Source organism: Eleutherodactylus coqui, chromosome 3, assembly GCF_035609145.1.
Source record: "Eleutherodactylus coqui strain aEleCoq1 chromosome 3, aEleCoq1.hap1, whole genome shotgun sequence".
NCBI lineage: Eukaryota > Metazoa > Chordata > Amphibia > Anura > Eleutherodactylidae > Eleutherodactylus > Eleutherodactylus coqui.
Genome location: NC_089839.1, coordinates 233,437,345 through 233,460,860, shown reverse-complemented (window position 1 = coordinate 233,460,860; position 23,516 = coordinate 233,437,345). Strand labels below are relative to the sequence as shown.

The 23,516-nt window shown below is 47.5% G+C and overlaps 1 protein-coding gene across 2 annotated transcripts in view; it reads right to left on the bottom strand.

The window, feature by feature from the left end:
• Positions 1–10,905: 10,905 nt before the first annotated feature.
• The window catches only part of IVNS1ABP (influenza virus NS1A binding protein), a 39,096-nt gene continuing 26,485 nt past the window's right edge, over positions 10,906–23,516 (bottom strand). For both annotated transcript variants that reach the window (XM_066597106.1, XM_066597108.1), the window contains 7 exons: positions 22,768–22,897; positions 15,742–15,966; positions 15,174–15,295; positions 14,777–14,903; positions 14,474–14,605; positions 13,411–13,584; positions 10,906–11,915 (listed from right to left, as the gene is read on the bottom strand). In XM_066597106.1, the coding sequence (XP_066453203.1) occupies positions 11,662–11,915; positions 13,411–13,584; positions 14,474–14,605; positions 14,777–14,903; positions 15,174–15,295; positions 15,742–15,966; positions 22,768–22,897 (1,164 nt within the window). In that variant the 3' untranslated portion in view covers positions 10,906–11,661. The remainder of the gene's footprint in view (positions 11,916–13,410; positions 13,585–14,473; positions 14,606–14,776; positions 14,904–15,173; positions 15,296–15,741; positions 15,967–22,767; positions 22,898–23,516) is intronic.

The window sequence follows — 23,516 nt, the reverse complement described above, 5'->3', positions numbered from 1 at the left end:
TATTTTACAATAGGTAAGTGCTTTTTCTGTGTGTGTGTGTGTGTGTGTGGGGGGGGGGGGGGGGGGGGGGAGGGGATGTAAAATTAACTATAGCCCCATCAGTGGTGCTATGAAAACAGACTCTGGCACTTATGGGTTTTGGAGAGGGAGCGAGCTCCTTCCTTCACCCAGTCGGCACCACTGCAATCTGATCAAGGTTAGAGCTGCCACCGAAAAATACCATCCAAGGTAAATGGGGCATAGTTTGGGGCATGGCTTATCACTACGTATGATGTTACCGCTTTCGCTGTTCCACCTAGAAATGTATAAATAAACTGACTTATTCTTATATTAACGTGCTATGCTCTATGGCCCCTTGTAAAGGTGCCAGCCACGAATGCCTCCTGTGTTGTATGGCCAGCTGGCAATGGGTGGGTGTCTGGCAGCAACCAGACACTTACCCATATTGAGGTACTGTCTGCTTTATAAAAATGTGCAGTTCAGGGGTTACTCATAACTTACTATGAACAGGGGCATGCATAGAACGCAGGTGCCTCGGAGCGAAACTCAGAATTTCCCCCCAGAAAGAGATTTATACATTTTAGAAAACAACCTCTATAACATAGCAGCTTATATAAAGCAGGTTCAGATATAAAACAGCGGCTCAGCTCTAGTATGCCTCAAAATACTACAATCACTACATAATTGGATACCAGCTCTATACAGTGAGAGATTACAGCACAGTTAATTGCAGTGATCACAGGTGACGTCTTTGAAGTCATCCATTTTCATCTCTATCTGGGCCAAGATCTTCCAGCCTTGACTCATCTCTGTAGAATCTCCCCATCTTGCTGATACTTCTACCCTCTGAATATCCCCCCAGTAATAGTAACCCTCATCAGTGGTCCTCTTTAGTAATAGTGACCCCCATCTATACTCCTCTTTAGTAATAATTGCCCACACCTCCCATGGCATTCATTTGTAATAATTACCCATCTGTGGTCCATTCCTCAACCCCTTCTGAAAGGCTGGGCAGCAACTTTCTGATAATCTGACAAGTAGCGTCTCATCAAATTAATGCCTTGAGACTACGCTGATGATACCCTCGCCCCTTCCCCTCTATTGCACACTACAAGCAGTGGAAGGTGAAGGAGTTAAGATATCCCTAATGTGGTTGGGGCTGGAATGCCTGACAGTGGTGAGTGTGTTGGGAGCTGGTCCCAACAAGTCAGTGGTTGGATGAGCCATGTGGCCCAGTGCAAGTTATTTTTTTACCCCCCAATAATATGGCTGGTAAAATATAATCATTGGCACCAGCCTCTGCAGGTAAATATTGACCGTTGGTCAGGGTGCTGATATATTCCATGGCAGCCGGAGGCCCAGTCATGGTCCCAGGTTTGCCATGTACGGTGGCCTACTGTGGTCAGTTTCATGTCAGACATTAATAGGCTTCACTGCCTGTGATGAAAGTGATAGTTTGAGATAATGTAATGCAATATATTAGTTCGGTGTATTATCTCCGCTATCAAATGATAGCATCTTCATGCTCCCTTGTGAGACAACTACATAATGTAGTGTTTTTACATGCAAAAAGCTTGTCCTGCAAAAAACAAGCTCTCACACAGCTCTGTAGACAGAAAAATAGTTATGACTCCCAGAATGTGGTGACAAAATATACGGGAAAAAACAGTTATTTTTTTTAAGCAAAGGTAGTAAAAAAAAAGTACGGTATATAGAATTGTCTATTACTAGAATTGTATCAAACCACATAATAAAATTAATGACATTTATAGTGTACATTAAAAGTTGTGAAATCAAAAACTGCAAATTAGCTTTTAAATCATATATATATATATATATATATATATATATATATATATCTCACAAAAACAGCATAAAAGATCAAAAAGGCACATGATCCCAAAATTGTAGCAGTAAAAATATCAGCTTATCCTGCAAAAACACGTCCTCACATGACATCGTAGATGGGAATGACAGGAATTAGGTCCTACCTGTTAATTCCTTTTCTTGAAGTCATCCTGACAGCATACACATGGAGGTTGTCTGCTGAACACCTGTTGGGACAGGAAGCGGAAAATACAAAAGGTAACTCCCACCACCGGCTCACCAGTGTGTACCAAATAACTAGAGTGACCCGGCTTTGCTTAACCAATCATTTTTAATATAGAAATCATAGTACAATACGTTACTTCACGTAAAAAATAACCGAAGGGGAGGGAAAAGCCCCTATGCTGTCAGGATGACTTCAAGAAAAGGAATTAACAGGTAGGACCTAATTCCTGTCTTCCCCTCGTCACCCTGACAGCATACACATGGAGGAATGCCAACGACCAAGGGCTTTAGGGAGGGACCACTGCCTGTAGCACCTTCCGCCCAAAGGCCATATCACGGTTGGCCCCCAAATCCAGGCGATAGTGTTTTACGAAAGTATGTGTGCTCGACCACGTGGCGGCTCTGCCGATCTGGTCGGTTGTCGCCTGGGCTCTCTCCGCCCAGGAACAGGCGACCGCCCTAGTGGAATGGGCTCTAACGTCGCCCGGGAGTGGGATCCCCAGGGATCTGTACTCCTCTTCTATGGCCCTCCTGACCCAACGCGCTAAGGAGTCCTTAGTAGCGGCCCCTCCTTTGCGTGGACCCTGAAATTGAATGAAGAGGTTGTTAGACTTCCTGAAGGGATGTGTTACCTCCAAATACTTCAGGACTGCTCGTCTAACATCTAAATTATGGAACCTCTGTCCCGTGGTATTACGGGGGTTCCTGGCAGAAGGAGGGACGTACTATACGCTGTTCTCTGTGAAAGTCTGTGAGAACTTTTGGTTGAAAGAAGGGGTCAGGCCTGAACTCGATTTTATCTGGGAAGGTGGTCATGTATGGGGACCTAATCGAGAGGGATTGGATCTCCCCGATCCGTCTGGCGGATGTGATGGCCACTAAAAAGGCAACTTTGTAGGAGAGGATCTTTACTGATAGATCTTCCAGGGCTCAAAGGGGTGTGCGCAGAGGGCCTGCAAAACAAGGTTCAGGTCCCATGGGGGCATGGTTTCTTTTATAAAGGGATGGAGTCTGACTGCCCCTTTCAGATATTTCTTAATTAGCCTATGGTCGCCTAAGGGGAAGTCGAAGAAGGCCCCAAGGGCGGCCACCTGGACCTTAAGGGTACCAGGTCTTAGCCCCATGTCCAAACCATCCTGTAGGAACTCCAATATTTGTTAATGTCGGGCTGTTGGAGGTCATGTATACTATGCCCCAACCACCTAGAGAAGGTATCCCACACCCTGGAGTATATTTTTCTGGTGGATTTTTTGAGGCTCTCACATAACGTAGTGGTCACCCTCCCTGATAGGCCCTGGCTCAGGTATTTTACCCGCTCAACTTCCAGGCCGCCAGTCTGAACTGTCGGACCTTTGGGCATATCAGGGGACCCTGCTGAAGGAGGTCGTCTCTCTGCGGCAGATGTAGAGGCTCCTGTGTCGAGAGAGCGGCCAGGAGCGGGAACCAGGGTCTCTTGGGCCAGAATGGGGCCACCAGGATAACGGAGCCTGGGGACTCCTGAATTTTCCTTAGGACCCAAGGAATCAGGGGGATAGGCGGGAAGGCGTATGCAAGGTCCCAATCCCAGGCCTGGGATAGTGCATCTATTCCCAGGGAGCCCCCGTCTGCTCCCCTGGAGAAAAACCGGGGACACTTGGTGTTCTCCCGAGAGGCGAACAAGTCCACCTTGGGTGTCCCCCATCTCTCTAAAATTAGCTGGAACGCGTGTGGATGTAGAGTCCACTCCCCGGGGTCTAGCTTCCTGTGGCTGAGATGGTCCTCCATGGAGTTCTCTGGGCCCCTTACGTGGTACGCTGTGACGGAAGGCGTTCGCTGCTCTATTCACCCGAGAACTTTCGCCGCCAGGTCTTGGAGGCGGGGGTTCCGCGTGGATCCCTGGTGGCGGATGAGGGACACAGTTGTTATGTTATCCGAAAAGATCTTAATTTGTCTACCCCTGATCTCTGTCTCGAGGCCCCGAATGGCCTTCCAGACAGCGCAAAGTTCTTTGTAGTTGGAGGATTGAGCAGCTTCCTCCCGGTTCCAGCCCCCTTGGACGTAATGACGGCCTAAGTGGGCCCCCCAACCAGTTGCACTTGCGTCAGTAAAGATGGATACTGGGGATGCGGGGTACCAAGCCGTGGCTCTGGCAAGGTTGGAGATAGACCTCCACCATTCCAAGGAGGATTTTATCTTGTAGGTAAGGACGACTTTCCGATCCAGGGAGGCGGGGGATTTATCCCAGTTGTTTAGGATAAAGTCTTGGAGGGTTCTACCATGTAACTGGGCCTAAGGGACTACCCCGATGCAAGATGTCATGAGGCCGAGGACCCTCATGCCTCTCCTAAGGGAGACTTCAGTAGTTAGAGAAAGTGCCTGCCCGACACTCATCCTGGATCGTTTTTTGCCTTTCTAGGGGAAGGGATGAGCACTGATGGTGTGAGTCCAGAATCACTCCCAGAAATTTTTTTTTTTTTCTTTTTTTTTTTTCTTTCTTTCTGCTCGGGCAGAAGACTGGATTTAGAGGAGTTGATGATCCAGCCTAATGACTCGAACAGACGGAGTGTGAGGTTGACCTGGAACTGGAGTTCTGAAGCTGATCCTGCTATGATCAGGAAATCGTCGAGGTATGGGACAATCAACACCTTGTCAGTGCCGCCACCATCTCTAACACCAGTTTGGAGAACACCCGGGGTGCGGAGGAAATCCCGAACGGCAGGCACGTAAATTGAAAGTGAGAGAGCCATCTATCACCAGGGCAAACCGCAGAAACTGCTGGGAATCTATGTGTATACGGACATGGTAATATGCGTCCTTTAAGTCCACGGTGGCCATGACACTATCCGGCGCAATTAAGGGGATTGCTGACCGCACCGATTCCATTTTAAATCTTTGATACGCGATAGATTTATTCAGGAATTTCAGATTAATTATAGTTCTATAGGATCCGTTGGGTTTTTTGATTAGGAACAAGGGGGAGTAGCACCCCTTGAATAGTCCTTCTGCGGGAACCCGAGTAATGGCCCCTAGGGACAACAGCTCTTGCACCCCCAACTGGAGGGCCTGAGCAGACGCAGGTGACTGGCAGGGGGTGACCACGAACCTCCGGGGAGGAGGGGAGGAAAATTTAATTTTGTAGCCATCCGAGACTAGGCGTAAGGCCCAGGGATTGGAGGTCACCTCGTTCCATCTAAGGGCGAACCCCTTCAGTCTACCCCCTACTTGCAGGATCCGGGAAGGCGGATTCTCACCCTTTCCGCCTTTGGGATAGGACCAGCGTCCGGTTTTTCCTTTCCCCTTGTATGCTCTAGAGGGAACAAAAGGAGGAGGGTAGGAGGAGGAAGGCCGCTTAAACGATTTCTCCGATGGTAGTCCCTGGCTCTTATCCGATGCCTTCTCTAGGAGAGTATCCAAGGAAGGCCCGAAGATTCTGTGTCCTTGGAAGGGCAGGGAACAGAGTCTATTCTTGGAGGCGTTATCTCCTGTCCAGGCCTTAACCCAGGCAGCCCTCCTGCTGTGTTTGAGAGGGCTGCTGAACGGGCCCCGAACCTCACTGACTCCATAAAGGCGTCTGCCAGGAAGCCGGTTGCCTCTGGAGGAGGGGAAGGCAGCTGGAGATGTCCTCCCTAGAGCCCCTCTGAGAAATCAGCGTCTGGAGTTGATCTAACCAGACCGACATAGATCTCGCCACAGATGTGGCCGTGATGTTGGCTTTGACGGTCCTGGCCGCGGTCTCCCAGGCCTTTTTCATCGCAAAATCCACTCTGGTATCTAGTGGATCCCGCAGTTGGGAAATGTCCTCAAAGGGGAGGGCTGCTTTTTTTGAGACCCTGGCGACCGCTAGATCCACCTTAGGGACGGTTTCTAGGAACTCGATATCTTCTGGTGTGAAGACCATCCGATCCTTGAATTCCTTGGACAGGAAGAATTTCTGATCTGCCTGTTTCCACTCTGTCAGGATCAGCTGTTTTAAAATGTCATTAACTGGAAATGACGGTTTTGGCTGTGGTAGGAGTCCCCGGAACAGGCAATCCTGAAAGGATGGCTGCTGCGGCGCCTCTTCCTCCACCTGCATGGTGCGCCGGACTGCAGTTAACAGCTGACCCAAGTCCGCCGATGAAAAGAAATACTTCCTTGCATCCTTCATGGGCGGTATGGATTCTGAAGAATCTTCTAGGACCTCCTCAGAGTCTGACTCTTCCATTCGTGCCCGCCTTACCCTTTCCGTGGGGGGCGGCAGAGAAAGAGAGGAGAGCGAGGCTTCAATCTCCTCGCGGATCATGGATCGGATGTCCGACATGCCCGAGGAGCCCTCTTCGCGGATCACCTTCTCCGTACAGTCCGCGCATAGTGGCTTGGTGTGGCCCTCTTCTAGCCGCCGCAAGCAAACTGGACATTTGCGCACTCGCTTTTTGGCCTCTCTAACCTTTTGTGCATCTCTGTCCTAAGAGACAGAGACAGCAAAAAGGACTTCCAGCACCAGATCCTGATGTCTCAATCCTCCCTCCCCGGTACTCCCAAAGCAGTCTACTCACCAGCAGGCTGCTTTTAGTGTCCTCTCTGGCTGACATCTTCAGTAAGGTGCAGACAGGAGAGATGCAGAGGAATCTAGTCCTTTTAAATTTTCAAATTTGGCGCCGACACACCCCCTTTAAGTGAGGCCCCGCCCCCCGTGACGCGGCCGCGCTGACGTCACGCCGCCGCGCCGGACCCAGGGGATACACCGCATACACTGGGATGCCGCCAACCAGCACACCCGCGCCGACCAGCACACACGTGGGGACGCCGACCGGACCCGCCGCCTAGGAGACACACATGGCGCCGCGCTAGCGCTGAACGGACCGCCCCGAGCGCTGCTGGCATACCTCTCTAGACGTGGATCCCTGGAGACACCGGCGTCCGAGCCTGCAGGTACCGGGGCTGCTTCTTACTGGTACGACAACCCCACTGGGCAGCATACTGGGGGAGGATTTTCCCACTGGGGGAACAGTGCTGGGTAGATCCTGCGGGTGAGGGTCCCCTCGTAGGGTCTCGCCCGCGCAAGCCCTGCCAGCCCAAACAGAGAGTCGTCCCCCCACGGGCGGACAGGCTGCATGGGAGTCTTCTTTCTTCATTCACCTCCAGCATACACCTGGAGGCTCCGCTTGGACTGTCCTGTAGGGACAGGAAGACACTGGTGAGCCGCTGGTGGGAGTTGCCTTTTGTATTTTCCGCTTCCTGTCCCAACAGGTGTTCAGCAGACAACCTCCATGTGTATGCTGTCAGGATGACGAGGGGGAAAAAAAGTTATGGCTCTGAACATGAGAAATTTGTAAAACTATACAAATTTGGTATCAATCGTCCATGCTGCAGAAACCGATGGACGATGAGCTGATTGCTCATCGTTCAGTACTAAATGGTTACTGTGTTAGATCAATGGAGAGGGGTGGGTGAGCAACAGGAGAGAAGTGTCCTGCAGCCTCCTGGCCCCCCCTGCTGGCCGCTCTGTGAGGGAACTAGCACTACTAGCTCATGTGCAGGAGCACGGGAGCGAGGACACACAGGGACTTTGGTTGGGCATAGTTTGCCCGACATTCGTCCCGTGTAAGCCCCCCTTTAGAAAACTTTTCAATTCCACATTAATTAGGACGGAATAGGCAACTATTAACACAAAGTAACAATTTTGGAAGAGTAGGATTGACTGTAGATTATCTCTAGTATTTTTGGAATCGGTTTAAGAGCGTTAGATTTATAATGGTTCTGAAAGAACCGGAGGGGTGTTTTGTTTTTTTAAAGCAAGGAAGAGATAAGTAAAATCCTGTACCTTGCTCGTGAAAGGGGACCAGTACCAGCAACCAGTTATCCTTAAGGGTTAAAGGCTGAGACCAAAATCACTATAATCTTGACCTGACATTTTGGCAGTCTGCATTTTTGCATAGTGGATCTTTTCAAATCACAAGGTCTGAAAACTGTAGTGGGGAAATCTGGGAAACTTGAGATGGGAGTGCCCATCTTAGGGGGCTTATGTCAAGCTGAACTAGTTCCTGAATGTCCTGCCCTATCCACTCTAAAAATATTCAACAGATCTTTGCGTAGATCTTTCAAGTTGAAGGCTTGAGGCTTTCACAGATGGTCGACACCACCCTGTTGGATAAACCTAGGCCTAAGAACTGTACCCTTTCAGCATCCAGGCGGTGAGTTTTAACCTCTGGGTGTTGTAGTGGGCCTTGACGTAGAAGGTCTGGTCTCAGTGGCAGGCGAATGGGATCTATAACAGAGATGGATTTTAACAGAAACCAGGGCCCCTTGGGCCAAAAGGGAGCTACCATTATTACAGCAGTCCTTGATCTCTGTACCTTCCTTAACACGAGTGGTATCAGGCACAGAGGGGTAGCATATTCTAGATCCCAGTCCCAGGCATGAGAGAGGACGTCTGTGTCTACTGCCTGAGCCTCTGCCCCCAGAGAGAATAGCTGGCACTTGGCATTTCTCCTGGAGGCTACAGATCCATCTGTGGTGTTCTCAACTTTGTGCCAAGTGATCTGAACACCTGGGGATGTAATTCCCATTCTCCCGGTCCACTTCCTTTCTGCTGAGAGAGTCCGCAGTCATGTTCTCTGATCCTTTTATGTGAAAGGCCGACAGAGACCAGGTTGCAGCCGTGGCTCCGCTCCTTTTGTGGAGGGTCTGATGTCAGCTGGAGTCAAACCTGGAAGTAGACGGTTACCACTGGTGAGACTCCGTGCTGTGACTGCTGCCAAGATGATGGCCGCTGCAGCTCTGGCCCGCAGACACCGGTGAAGCACTACCCACTGGGAAAACCGGGCTGTAGTGGAGGGACCGCCTCCAGCTAAGCGGCCCCGGCAGACAGGGGGGCCCTTCCTCAGGTTCCTGCCCGCACTGACTGACAAGGCCCGGGAGGGTAACTACCCCCTGGGGAGGTCAGGCAGCATAGGGAGTCTTCCGCTGCTGTTCTGTACGGACAGGAAGACACTGGTGTTTATTGGAGGGGGAGGTTCTTTTATGTGCTTTTGCTTCCTGTCCCCACAGGGCACCAGAGGACAACCTTCAACATATGATTGTGCTACATTCACAATTCTTGTTCTTGGATTTTTTGGAGTGTAGCTCTTCAACAACAACCATAAAAACCACCACTGGTCTAAAATGTTAGGCTTACACTTAACCTCTGTGGTGCTAACTGACCATCCTTAGTTTCAGGTGCATTATTACTAGCTCCATCCCCCATATCCATCCTAATAAGTGGGCCTTCAGGAGAGCTGAGCAGTCAAATCCTGTTGCAAACCTGGAGAATATCAAGCTATTGGAAGGTTGTGTCTTTGCTTAGAAGCGTTGTGTGCTACCAATGGGAGAGCTGCTGGTGGTAATCTGTGTCTGGCTGCCTCCCTCTTGTATTACCCTTAATGCCTCTGGCATCTTGATGCACTTCCCAACATCTGGAGACACCCTGAGCGGCAGGGACCAGGATGCAGGCATACCAAACAATCAGCAGCACTCAGGGAGGGAGACTATTATAGCATGAATTCTTATACATTTTCTGTCAAGCTTTTTTTGTGCATGGCTTTATGCTTGAGATACATTTGGACTTTTTTTTTTTTTGAAAGCCAGGCTCACACAGTCACACACGGAATCCACTTGCAGAGGCTCACAGCAGATTCCAGCCGTGACCCTACATACAGCTGCGTAATGTACTGCACACCTTTTGTTTGCGTATATTTCCAGTGCCGTTGCTTAGAAATTACACGGGTACCCACCGCTTATACGCAATGTAATTGCAACCATGGAGAATGATGGTCTCCATGTCGCAGATTCCGCAGTAAAATAGCATATGCTGCGTTCTATTTTCCGCAAGCGGATTACACAATTTCGACCCGCTAGTGTGAGCGGAATTGCGCAATCCAATGCATTTCATTGATCCATGTATTATTGCGGAATAGCACTCACAGAATCCACCATTCCTATCTGGTCTTATGATTTATCTTGTGTTTATGTGCTTGTACTTTTAGGGTGACTACCCACTACGTTTTTTTTTACTGCGAAATTCACAGCTTTTTTTTTCCCGCAGGGGTCTATGGGACTTGTAATTTTAAAATTGCGATCGCGAAAAAAAAAAAAACAAATCGCAATTTCGCGGTAAATTGCGATTTTGCACGATCTTAACATTACAAGTCCCATAGACCCCTGCAGGAAAAAACGCTATGAATTTCACAGTGGGAAAAAAAAAACAAAAAACTGTAGTGGGTAGTCACCCTATCCATCCAGTTACCCACTACACATTTTTTTCAGCCCTACTTTTGTGGTGCACCTGCAGTTCTACAATCACTACTGGTCTGGATTAAAAAAAAGTGCTCAAAGTGTTTAGTTGCTTGTCAAGTTTCCCTGTAGGTCTATAAACAAAAATATATACTTGTATATAATCTTCTAGGTGTGCACTTTGATATTTTTTCCTATGTATGGCCTCCTGCAGACAGCCGGGACGAATCCCGCTGTGAGAATTCTCGCAGCGGGATGAGAGCTGTGACCCAGCACTCACCTCCCGGCGTCTCGCTTTGTGCCGGCTGTCACAGAGCCACACATGCGCAGACGAGAGCCGATGCATCACCAGTGACGTTCATGTGCGAGCCTCGATTTGTTTACCGCATGAGTTTTCACGCGGCTATCTGCCTAGAATTGCATTATCTAATGCAATCCTATGGCAGCGGGCAGAAATTCTGCGGGAAATCCCACCGCGGATTTTCCGCCTGTGTGCATTTGGCCTATATCCCAGAAGGGACCTTATTTTTTTTTCACAGCATCCATGTAAATCTAAGTACTGTAGAAATCTAAGGCTTAAGAACATTTTGCAGTCATCTTGTACATAAGATTCCAAATCAAAAATATTGTCAAATTTTATTTAAGAAACATGTACATTAGCAGCGATAGAAAAGTTAATCATATTACAGAAAACGTTTTGGCTTTTAAGACACTAAAATTAATAATCAGCAGAGAAACCTGCTTGATTTTACATAAATCAAGACACTTGCTGTATTCCAGAAAATAGTTAAACGTGAAAAAGCTGCCAAAGAATAAATAGCCAATTTTCTAAAACAGTGGAAATTCTTGATGAACCACTCCACAAAGTCTACAGAACAAAATAACACGTCTCATTCAACACAGAGTATCTGGAGTACAGACGGGAAAGGAAGGGGAAAGGAAAACACTCGAGCGGTGGATTAGTTTTGCCTTTCATTTCAAGTTTAAAAAAAGTAAAAAGGCAATCTGAAAATCTTGTTTGGCATTCCCGCACTTTAAAAGTAGCAGTCTTGCAAGAGATTCAATAAGGCTCTTTAAGCACATTCTGTATTGAGGGAAACAATTTGCATACAGTTAAAAAAACATCAAAAATTTAGAAATTTTGTTCAGAAAATTCACTCCATTTTAGTGCAAAATAGAAGGAGGAAATGTATACAAAGAACGAAAAAAAAAAAAAAACACGCACACACAAAAACTACCTAGGAGACGGCAGAAGTTATCTAAATCCTTCACTGGTGTAATCACATCATGAGCAAACAAAATCTCCAAGCTAAATAAAGTACTTACAATCCAAAATGTATCCTAGCAAACTGCTGGTGTAAGAATCTAGATCTACATCATCTATGATCTGCACATTTTGGTATACGGGCTCCACTCATCTAGACTGGCGTTATAAACTTCAAGATCGTTCAGAAATTCATTTCCATCAAATCCACCAGCAGAAAATATATAGTTTCCAACAGCTACTACACCAGCGTTGCTTCTTGGGGACGACATGCTTGCCACCATTTTCCATTCGTTTTTGGCAGGGTCGTAGGATTCCACACAGCTCAGGGCATGAGAACCATCAAAACCACCTCCTACGTAAAGTTTTCCTGTGGAGGGAAGAAAATTAAAATGTACATGAATTTTAAGATGCTAGCAACCCCATTTTAATACTATGTATATGCAAAGAAACAGTCCCAGCACATATGCCAAACATATCCATAGGGCATAACAGACCAGATTTATACAAAAAGGGCACTCTTGACATACAACTGGCAAATACATGTCAACATCTCTCAAAGAACCACTCCAAAGAGATTTGCTCATTTATTATGTAACAAGTTAGCTATTACTTTTTTTATTCCTTTGTATCAAACTCCTGCCCTCCTCAGCCGCCTGCACATGGCAGAGCGGAGTCCGGGGCCAGAATCCAGCTTTGCCCCCGGCCAGTGACCACACGTACCTCTCTTTTCTCTCTGTACTGCAGATATCCGGCGGGCATGCACAGATTTCTTTATCTTTATGTTTTGTTACACCATCACTAAGTGATGGCACGGCTCCCGTGACCCTTCTGTAATGTCAATTATGGAAGGCCCATAATTGACTTAAATGGAGGCCATCTACCTGGAATCCAGGCTAAAATAGAGCTTGCTGCAATTTTATTTTCGGCACATTGTGTCCGAAAATAAAATCCACATGTGTGCGTGGAGCAGAGGAATGTTCATGCAAATCTATGAGCAAATTGAATTGCAGATCCCGCGCTTGTCACTGGCATGGGCGATCTGCTCAATTTGCCCTGTGTGCAGGCGGCTTTCCTCCGATAGTCATGTAATGTCAATTCTGACCAGCTCAGATCTACTAGGGTCTATGTACTCTCAAATTAGCATTTTACAGTCAGTATAACTTATGATGGATCCTACGAAACAAACTCTTTAGAGGGGGGACACAGACACTTCAACGACTGACTGATCACACTGTGTGAGAGGAACTGAGGAAGTCACTGCTCATTCTCCTGACTTTATAATTCTGGTCTCTAGTTTATTTAGATGAATACAGATGGTAATGGCAGTGCCTTCCCAGCAGGCAGAGCTGGTACAGGCTGTAGCTGGTCTTGTGATGATGTGCCGATGCATCATTGGAGTGTTAGCACAGCACAAAGTGAGCGGAGGGAAATATCAGCATTGGGGGGGGGGGGGGGGTGCTTGATAAACATCAGACATGAGGCTCCACTGCATGAAAGTGACTGCACTATACATACAAAACCTCCAGAGTGTGAGAGTCAATCACGTGAGGGGTGCAGCAATGGATCAATGTGCTTTTAGTTTTTTCTGTATTGCAGAGCATAGTTGAGCAAATTATGAGCGTTATTTGCCAAAAAAAAATTGAACAATCTGACAAGATTTCATTTACTGGCCTAGGGCAAGTCTTGTAATTTGAATAGATATACCCAAATTTCAGACATAGCCACATTACCTAGATTCTCCTGCACTCAGCTGGAAAGTAAAGCTGCCAGATGACCAGACCTACTCAGAAAAGGTTTGATTTGAAAGAAAAACAAAAAAAAAACACGATAGAATTTTTCAAAGTTTAAAATGGGAAGGTTACCATTAAAAACGGCGACTCCGGCAGCACGGCGAGCGACATTCATAGGAGCCACCAATGTCCATGTGTCATTTTCAGGATTATAGCGCTCCACTGAACTTAAACAGTTCCATGATTCTGCTCCTCCAATGATGTACATGTGATTGTCCAGCTCACAAACAGCAGACTGATGTCTTCCTGCAAAGTTAGGAGAATAGAGGCTTTACACAAACAGATGCTTAAACAGGACCTGTGCGCAGAAATATAGGGTGTGCAAGTCACCATTTTCTAAGTTAGCACAAATGGTGCTCAGACCCTTGTTCGGTGGAGGGGGGGGGGGGGGCAGAGGAACACTTCACTTCTGATGTGTAGAATAGAAGGTCTCAAGAACAAAACTTATCAGGAAAGTCTTACGCCGGCTGCACATGACCAGGTCAGATTCCGGATGCGGGATCCCGCAGCGGAATCCGGCCCTGTGTCCAGCCAGTGACCCCAAGTACCTGTCAATTTTTTGACTTGTTCTGTACTACGGATGTTTCGGCTGGCGAGCCATTGGACATGCATAGTACAGATTTTCCTGCGCCGTCGCTAGGCGATGCCGCGGAATACATGTCCTGACCGCAATGTTAATTGCAGACAGGCCACGGATCGGACGGCTTCCACTGACTTCAATTGAAGCTATCTGTGCAGACACCACAGTAAAATAGAGCATGCTGCAAATTTTCCTTTCCAAGCGCGGGGGGGGGGGTCGTCGCGAAAGAGAAAAAAAATAAATCATCGCAACCGATGTCTGCTCGTGTGCAGGAAACAGCGCTTTTCCATAGCATGCTATGGGTGGTATTTGCTGCAGAATTCGGAGGCGGATGCCCGTTCCGGATTCCGCAATGCAAGTATGCCTGTGTGCAGCTGGCCTTAAATAACTTCCAAGTTGTATAACCTGGAGAAAACAAGGGAGAGGGGATATATGAGTGTCTTTCGGGAAAACACTGTCTTCTATAAGTTTAACTGCACAGCAGTTGTGTAATGTTTGACACGACCAAGTGTACTTCAAAATACAAAACCAAGGACATGTGAGCAAAACACTTACGAATATTGAGGGATGCACAACTGGTCCATGCCTTCGTTAAAGGATCAAACACGTCGCAGTTTTTGAGACCCTTCTGACCATAAGGATCAGAGCCTCCAACAATGAACAATTTTCCAATCAAGGCACAGACTCCTAAACAAAAAAAAATAATAAAAAAAATATATATAAGAAAACCGGTACATGCAAATAGAAAAGGAAAAGAGAAAAAAAAAAAAAAGTTTATAAAGTTTTGTTTCCACTGTGTTAGAGGGCAAACATAAGGCTGTTAAGTAAGAGCCTTTGAAACCAATGACATCAGACTACCTGCATTGCAACGATTTGTTCTAAGCTCAGGAACAGGCGTCCATGTGTTGGCTGTAGGGTCATACTTTTCTCCACAGCTTAGATCATCAGAATGACCATTTGATCCTCCAACAACATATAAGTCACCCTGCAGAGTTGACAATTACATCAGTTCACGTCTTTTACTGGAATCAATCTTAATGCTCTACCAAAAGAAACAGCTGTCTGCCCTACTGAAATGTCTAAAGTGGTTTACAACAACTTTTCGAAAACGGTTCCCCGTTCACACAAGGTATTTGTCTGCAAATTAAAAAAAAAAAAATGCACAGCATGTCCGCTCTTGGGCACTTAGTAGTGGATTAGAAAGAATTTCAAATAAAATACAAAGAGTAGCCTAATAGTATTAATTTGCACATACCATTAGAACGGCCATCTGAAATCTAGCTCTAGGTGTTTTCATGGGAGACAAAAATGTCCAAGTGTCATTTTCAGGATCATAGCATTCCACTGTACGAAGGCATTCTTCTCTATTGTAGCCACCTATTTGGGAGGGAGGTAAACGGATTTTAATAAAAATTGTATTTCTATTAATCCAAATTAGAGGGGTTTTCCAGAGAGCATACTATTAATGACCTTTCTTCAGGATGGGTCATCAATAGTTGATCGACTGGGGTCAGTTACTGGGAACCCCGACCAATCAGCTGATTGCGGTAGGCGCACAAATACACAGGGGGCGGAGTGGATACAACGCAAGTCTCTGCTCCGACCTGTGTAGTGGCCGGCGCTTATAGCTGCAAGTGCAGCTTTCATTGAAAACAACGCGAGCCGAGTCTGCAGTTACAAACACCGGCCACTGCACAGAGGTCGGAGTAGAGTCTTTCGCCGCTTCCATTCCAACCCCTGTGTATTTGTGGCGCTGTCAGCAGGTGCACAATCAGCTGATCAGAGATAGGAAGAAAAAAAACAAAAACAAAAAAATTACCTACCTGCTGCTATGAGTTTTCCATTTAATTCCGCTGTTCCCAGTCCTGAGCGGGCATAATGCATAGGTGTCATTGGTTTGTCATTTGAGTCATCGGGTGGTATTTCAAGGCTTAAACTCTTCATTAATCGAGGAGTACTTGAAGGTGAGCTCAAGGGAGTATTACGACCGTGCAAGAAGATGACACAAAGCGTGCTGTTGAGGACAGCCAAGCACAAGTAGGTTTTTTCTGAAAGAGACAGTATGTTTCTTAGATGGCATTTTTGCAGTTATTACAGAAGCAGGGTATCAGAGTACTTGCAACACTTTGACACATTAGAAAGTAAACGTTCAGATCTTGCATTGAAATTGAACTATAGAACTAGGGGAAAATTACTGCAGACAGTTAACAGTTAGTGGCTGTTCCACTTATAGCCATTGAGGACCTTCATCAGAAGATCGACAGGGGTCCGACTGCAGCAATTAGCTAATCCCCTGGGTCAGTGTCTTAGTGTACAGAGCCCTTTTGCTGCCAAAATCAGACAGCTCCACACACTTTGTAGTGGCCTGGGTTGGTACTGCAGTCCGACTCACATTCGTCAAACTACCAACGACCACTTGACCGTGAATATGTAGGTTTGTGTGTGGGTGCTTTTCATGCATCGCCCCCCAGTGACATCATCGTAGATCCTACAACATATATAAAACACAGAGCCTGACCAAACAGAAGAATAAAGTTAGGGTTCTTGGAAGGGGAGGACGAAAACAAAATGAGAATACAACTTAGCCGTTATCTCAGACACAACTCAGCGGTCTTGACAGAAGACACCGAACTACCGCCACCACAAGGATCCAGTGGGCTGAAGGACCTGCAGTGATGTCACTGCTCTGGGAGGAGCCATTGTGCAGTTTGGTAGAAAGTACTGTATACTGGATAAGCCGACAGCAGCCACCAGGGCCTGTGATGACATGACCATCATGTAATCCCTGACTCCACCCACACAGGTGATCTCATGACCAGGGACTGATCACTGTATCCAGGAGTCTGCGGAGCTGGTGAAGTCTGGAAATCAGCATGAATGTACCATGTAGTAAAGCTGTGTGTGTGTTGTGTGGGGATCATAATGGATGTACCATGTAGCACAGCTGTGTGGCGCATTGCACCACCAGAAACACTGGTACTATAATTTCCTAATAATTACTAGTAGTAGTATTATATTGTCTCACAGACCCCTCCCTTCAGGGGATTTTTCCCAAAAGATCACTACCACTGACCATATCATGTCGGCCTTAAGCATCAGGTGTAAACATAAGTGGTGCAGAAGTATTAATCACATCCAGGCCTTGGAGCCTAAGGGGACCCTTCCCAATAAGAGGACACCAGAACTACTTATATCATGTGGTAATTGGGGATCCTTTACAGCTCTTGCTGAGGAACAAGAGAGCCTTGGAACAGAAGGTAGTAGTTTGATGGGTACCCATGAGCCTTACATGTCAGCCTTTAAAGTGTTTATGACAAGACAGAAAGTTATCCCCTAGGTAATACAAGTCTGATTGGTGGGGGTCCCACCCCTGAGGCCTCCACCGATCTCAAGAACAGGAGTCACGTTCCACCTCTCCTCCTCACTGCACACTAAGGAGGAGACTGAATGGAGTAATGTTCGCACATGCGCTGACGCTCTATCTATTTTCAATGTAACTTCCGGAGACAGCTATACAAAAGAGACGAGGGACTCCCATCCTAAGTGGTGAGACACCCACCTATCAGACTTCTCTATTCAGTGGATAGATGACAAGAGTTAACCTTAGGAATAGCCCTTAAAAAATTGTGAGGTTAGCCTCCATTTGCAGGACTTTCTAACCATGAAGGAACAGACCGGGGCGAAGGCTAGGGTACTCCCCTTGGCACATGCATGGTTTGAAGTCCTCAGGGAAATCAATCAATCCAGATCGGGCAGGATTAGGGCATGGCCAGCTTGACTCCTGTTTGAGAGTTTACGAATTCCTACTGGCTCTTAGAACAAAGTTAAGTTCTGTCACTAGCAATATGCTTTTTAAACTGGCCCCATAGTGTTCACTGGCATATCACAGAGTCCGTCCAGTGTCGCCCCTTGCCACAGACGTCAGCGCAAGCAGCATGGAAATACTATGCTGTGCAGCCCTCGGATAGACCCGGAAGCGGACATACACATTATATGTCGAGGTGTCTGCACATGAAGGCTCTAGTTTCTAATGGGTGACCTTGTAAAACATGGAAAGGACACATCTGTAAGGTCCCCCTCACACAGGCGTTTGCAGTAAACGTGTTCTTTCAACGCGGCGTTTACTGCGATTTCAGCAGCGCTGGCATGTGTTATGCCAGCGTTTTGGCTGATGACACAGCCAAGGAAGCTGGAAAAAAAAAAATCTAATTTTCATTTAGTAGGCGCCGTCCTTGCAGGCTTCCAGGCACTTGTCTATGCCGCAGAGCATCTCTTGCTGGTGATGGGGTTTCAAGACCACGCCTCTAGCAAGACATTGCTCTGATTAGCTGAGCCACGAGCCATTCATTATATAGCTGTGATTGGTGCATCCAGCACTGGCTGTGATTGGCACTGGACTAGCCAATTAGACCAGTCTCTTGCTGGAAGCAGGGTCTTCAAACTCAGGTCACTGGCAAAAGATCCTCTGACAAGTGCCCGGAGCCCTGTAACGCAGCGCCAGGGACCCGGACAGCACCGGCAAGTATAACTTTTTTTTTGGTAGTGCAGCTAGCGCTGAGTTTAGTGCTGTGCCGTGCTTTCAGTAGTGCTGCCAAAGCTGCCCATTCAATTTAATGGGTGACGCATGGCTGAAAACGGCCAACGTTAGAACATGCATTGCTGTCAAAGCGCAGCATTGAAGACTCTGCGTTTTGATGCTTGTGTGAACAGCCTCATTGAAATGAATGGGAATGCTGTACAGCGCTCAGCGCAGCGCTGAAAAAGCAGGGCTAAACACCGTAAAAAAAAAAATATATATATGCCTGCGTGAGGGAGGTTTAAGGGTTTCACAGCTCACCACTCTGAGAAACCCTCTGACATCCATCTTTCCAACAGGGCATAAGGAAAAGGTTTGTGAACACATACAAACCATTTAATGAGACGGATTGGCACAGGAAGATTATAACACACACACACACACACACACACACACACACACACACACACACTTATTTGTATAGCACCAACATATTCCGCAGCTCTTACAAAGAGAGGGAGAATACAGAAAGAAAAAAGTACAAAAATTACAGAACCACGGTTACATAGTAATCAGTTGAAGGAAACAATAGGGGTGAGGGTCCTGCTCCAACGAGCTTACATACTACAAGTAATGGGGTGATACAGAAGGTAAAGGGGCTGGAGATGATGTGCACAGTATGGTGAGATGGAGAGTGAGGGATGCTATACAGAGACAATGGTCAGACATTTAGCCGTGTGATGGCAGAATCGTTATTACTGCAGGAGCGGTTTATGACGGCTAGCAGGGATTGCAGTCAGCAGGTCAGGGGTTTGTTTAGGGAATGCGGTATGCCTCCCTGAAGAGGTGCGTTTTTAGAGCATGCCTGAAGTTTTTCGAGTCCCGGATTGCCCGGTAAGCCTTTGGTAGTGCGTTCCAGAGGACCGGTGCTGCTCTGGAGAAGTCTTAGAGGCGGGAGTGAGAAGTTAGAGGGGTGCGCAGTCTAGTTTCGTTAGCAGAGAGCCCGGGCTGGTTGATGGATTGAGATGAGGGAGGCAATATAGAGTGGTGCTGTGCTGTGTAGCGCTTTGTGGATGAAGGTAGCGAGTTTAAATTGAATTCTGTATTTAACGGGCAGCCAGTGCAGTGACCGGCACAGGGCAGAGGCGTCTGAGAAGCGGTTGGACAGGAAGAGGAGCCTGGCTGCCGCATTCAGGATGGATTGGCGAGGGTAGAGTCTGCTGCAGGGGAGGCCGATCAGCAATGAGTTGCAATAAATCGAGCCGTGAGTGGATGAGGGCGACAATAAGCATTTTTAGCATGTCTATGGTGAGAAAAGAGCGGATTCTTGCGATGTTCTTGAGGTGCAGCCAACATGTTCAGGCAAGAGATTGGATGTAGGGGGTAAATGAGAGATCGGAGTCGAATATGACCACAAGGCGGCGGACATGCTGTCTGGGAGTTATGGTGGTGCCACACACTGAGATGGAGATGTCAGGATGAGGTCGGTTAGTGGAGGGGGAAAATACCAATAAGTCAGTTTTAGAGAGGTTTAGTTTTAGGTAGAGAGAGGACATGGTGTTAGAGACAGCAGACAGACAGTCAGTGATGTTTTGAAGAAAAGGTGCAGAGATGTCACGGGAAGAGGTGTATAGCTGGGTGTCATCAGCATACAGGTGGTATTGGAGGCCAAAGCTCCTGATGGTTTGTCCAATAGGGGCTGTGTAGCTAGAGAAGAGAAGGGGGCCGAGGACCGAGCCTTGGGGGACCCCAACAGCAAGGGGAAGAGAAGGAGAGGTAGAGCCAGCATCGGAGACGCTGAAGGAACGGTCAGATAGGTAGGAGGAGAACCAGGAGAGAGCAGTGTCATTTTGGCCTATGGAGCGAAGCATACTGAGGAGGAGTTTGTGGTCAACAGTGTCAAATGCTGCGTAAAGGTTGAGGAGGATCAGTAGAGAGTAATCGCCCCTCGATTTGGCTGTAAGTAGGTCATTGGATACCCTTGTAAGGGCAGTTTCTGTCGAGTGTTGGGGTCGGATACCAGACTGTAGGGCAGGGGTGTCAAACTCATTTTCACCGAGGGCCACATCAGGCTTATGGGGACCTTCAAAGGGCCGATTGTAAGACAGTACAGTAAGGGTCCGTTCACACCAGCGTATTTGCGTACATAATATGCAGTGAATAGAAACCATTGATATCAGTAATTTCATTCATATGATGCATATTTTCACACAGCAGGACCTACTACGCACCCCAATAGGCCATTGAAGTGAATACGTGGCGAATGCACAGGAAACCGATGTATTCACTGCATATTTGCGCACCATCTCAGGGGCCCATCTGCGTTCTTTTTTGCATGCCCAAATACGTAAGCATAAGCGGCTTTTGATTGCACAAATACATAGCGTATTTGTGCGACCAAAATGCAATTACACCCATGTGAACGAGCCCTAATAGTGACCCCTATAGTGGTCGCAGTAGTCATAGTGACCCCTATAGTGGTCGCAGTAGTCATAGTGACCCCTATAGTGGTCGCAGTAGTCATAGTGACCCCTATAGTGGTCGCAGTAGTCATAGTGACCCCTATAGTGGTCGCAGTAGTCATAGTGACCCCTATAGTGGTCGCAGTAGTCATAGTGACCCCTATAGTGGTCGCAGTAGTCATAGTGACCCCTATAGTGGTCGCAGTAGTCATAGTGACCCCTATAGTGGTCGCAGTAGTCATAGTGACCCCTATAGTGGTCGCAGTAGTCATAGTGACCCCTATAGTGGTCGCAGTAGTCATAGTGACCCCTATAGTGGTCGCAGTAGTCATAGTGACCCCTATAGTGGTCGCAGTAGTCATAGTGACCCCTATAGTGGTCGCAGTAGTCATAGTGACTCTCATAGTGGCCCCAGTAGTCATAGTGACTCTCATAGTGGCCCCAGTAAAAATATTGCCCCCCACAGTGGTCCAATTAGTAATAGCGATCCCCACAGTGGCCCCAGTAGTAACAGGGTACCCCACAGTAATATTAACCTCCTCCCAGCAGCAATATAACCCCCCCACCCAGCAGCAATATTAACCCCCACCAGCATTAACCCCCTCCCAGCAACAGTATTAACACCCACCCACCCGCAATATTAACCCCCTCCCAGCAATATTAACCCCCACCAGCAATATTACCACCCCACCCCCGCAGCAATATTAACCCTCTCCCAGCAGCAATATTAACCCCCCCATCCCCTTCCCAATCCGGCAGCAATATTAACCCCCCGCCAGCAGCAATATTATTCCCCCACACCCAGCAACAATATTAACCCTCCCAGCAATATTAACCCCTCCCCCCCGCAGAAATATTAACCCCCTCCCAGCAACAGTATTAACCCCCTGCCAGCAGCAATATTAACCCCCCCCCCCCCAACACATCAGCTATATTTACCCCCTCACCCCCCCAACACACCAGCAATATTAACCCCCTCAACCCCGGCAGCAATCAGCAATATTAACCTCATCCCAGCAACAACAATATTAACTCCCCACCCCCCAGCAGCAATATTAACTTCCCCCTTCCCCAGCCATATGCTTACCTCCTCCTTGCTGTCAGCGCTGCTCCTCCTCGGATCGTGGTGAGCCCAGGTGGCATATTATCTTTTTCCACAAGACTTCTGCACTATTAAGCAATTCCAGCAACCTGATTGGTTGTCTGGGTTGGCTGATTCACAGTGATTGGTTGTTTGGGTTCGCTGATTCACCAAGCAACCAATCAGGTTGCTGGAATTGCTCAATAGTGCAAAAGCCTTGTGGAAAAAGTTCCTATGTGCCCGGGTGCACAGTGTGCAGCACGGCACGCTTCCTCCCCGAGTCCTCTCCTGCGGAACTGAAGAGCAGGGGACTCAGGGGAGAAGGATTCTGATGTCAGAGTGTGCGCTGGGATCAGTGCTGTCAGTGTGATTACAAGTGGGGAGCTGCGGCACCCCAGCTGGTAATCACTACAGTGGTGAGCGGCCGTCGGCATGCCGCGGGCCACATAACATGAGGCAGCGGGCCGGATTCGGCCCGCGGGCCTTGTGTTTGACACATGTGCTGTAGGGGGTCGAGGAGAGAGTTCTCTGATAGATAGCTTACAAGGTGGGAGTGAACTAGGCGTTCTAGTAGTTTGGAGATGAAGGGGAGGTTAGAGATGGGTCAGTAGTTGGCAGCATCAGTCGCGTCAAGAGTTGGCTTCTTAAGCAGTGGGGATATTATGGCGTGTTTGAAAGAAAAGAAAGATGCCAGAAGTCAGAGAGGTTGAATATAGTGGTGAGGTGGGAGATAACCACTGGATGGATACACACACACACACACACACACACACACACACTATGAGCTTACTTGTCTTCTTTTCTGAGGCAATTATTTTCCATTCGTATTTCGGATTTTGCGCTGGAAAACCCGATGGCGAAAGGGTCCCCGAACTACTGCTACTCATGTGCCTGGTATCACTCTCACGTGGGGATTTCTTCTAAAAAATAAATATTTTATAATATAGAAAGAGACTACATTATATATGCATTGTATTGACTTTCACCATAGCATAAGGTGCAGCTATTGAGAGCTTGCCCGATTACCAAATACACCCCATTTAGCACCCACTGTAGTAGTGCAGCCCCGCTGTGGTCCCAGCGGTTTAGAGATAAGATGTGACCGGATGTCAGGTGACTGCTGCAGTGTCACTGCTCATTTTCCAGGCATCAGCACTCACATCCCGAGCACCATGCCAGGAATTCAGGAACGCGACGCTGCAGCCTCTGCTTGGCTGCAACAGTTACTTCACTTTCAGTGACATCCATTACAACGCCAGGACCACAGTAGGGCTGCAGTGATGGATTTTGGCATTGGGGGAACAGGGCATGTTGGCCAGTAACTACACAATTCCTTTAATCTACAAATCTCAATAAAAAGAACAATTGGAAGTCAGTATAAACAATATCGCAACACAAACCTGGATTTAATTTAATTCCTTAAGACCCACAACAGCCACATTAAAATTGGAAAAACCCTGCCAAAAATGTCACTTTTATAGTAGATTTTGAATTTGTCTCATGTAACTATTACATAGAACTCAGGCTCCTTAGGCCCCC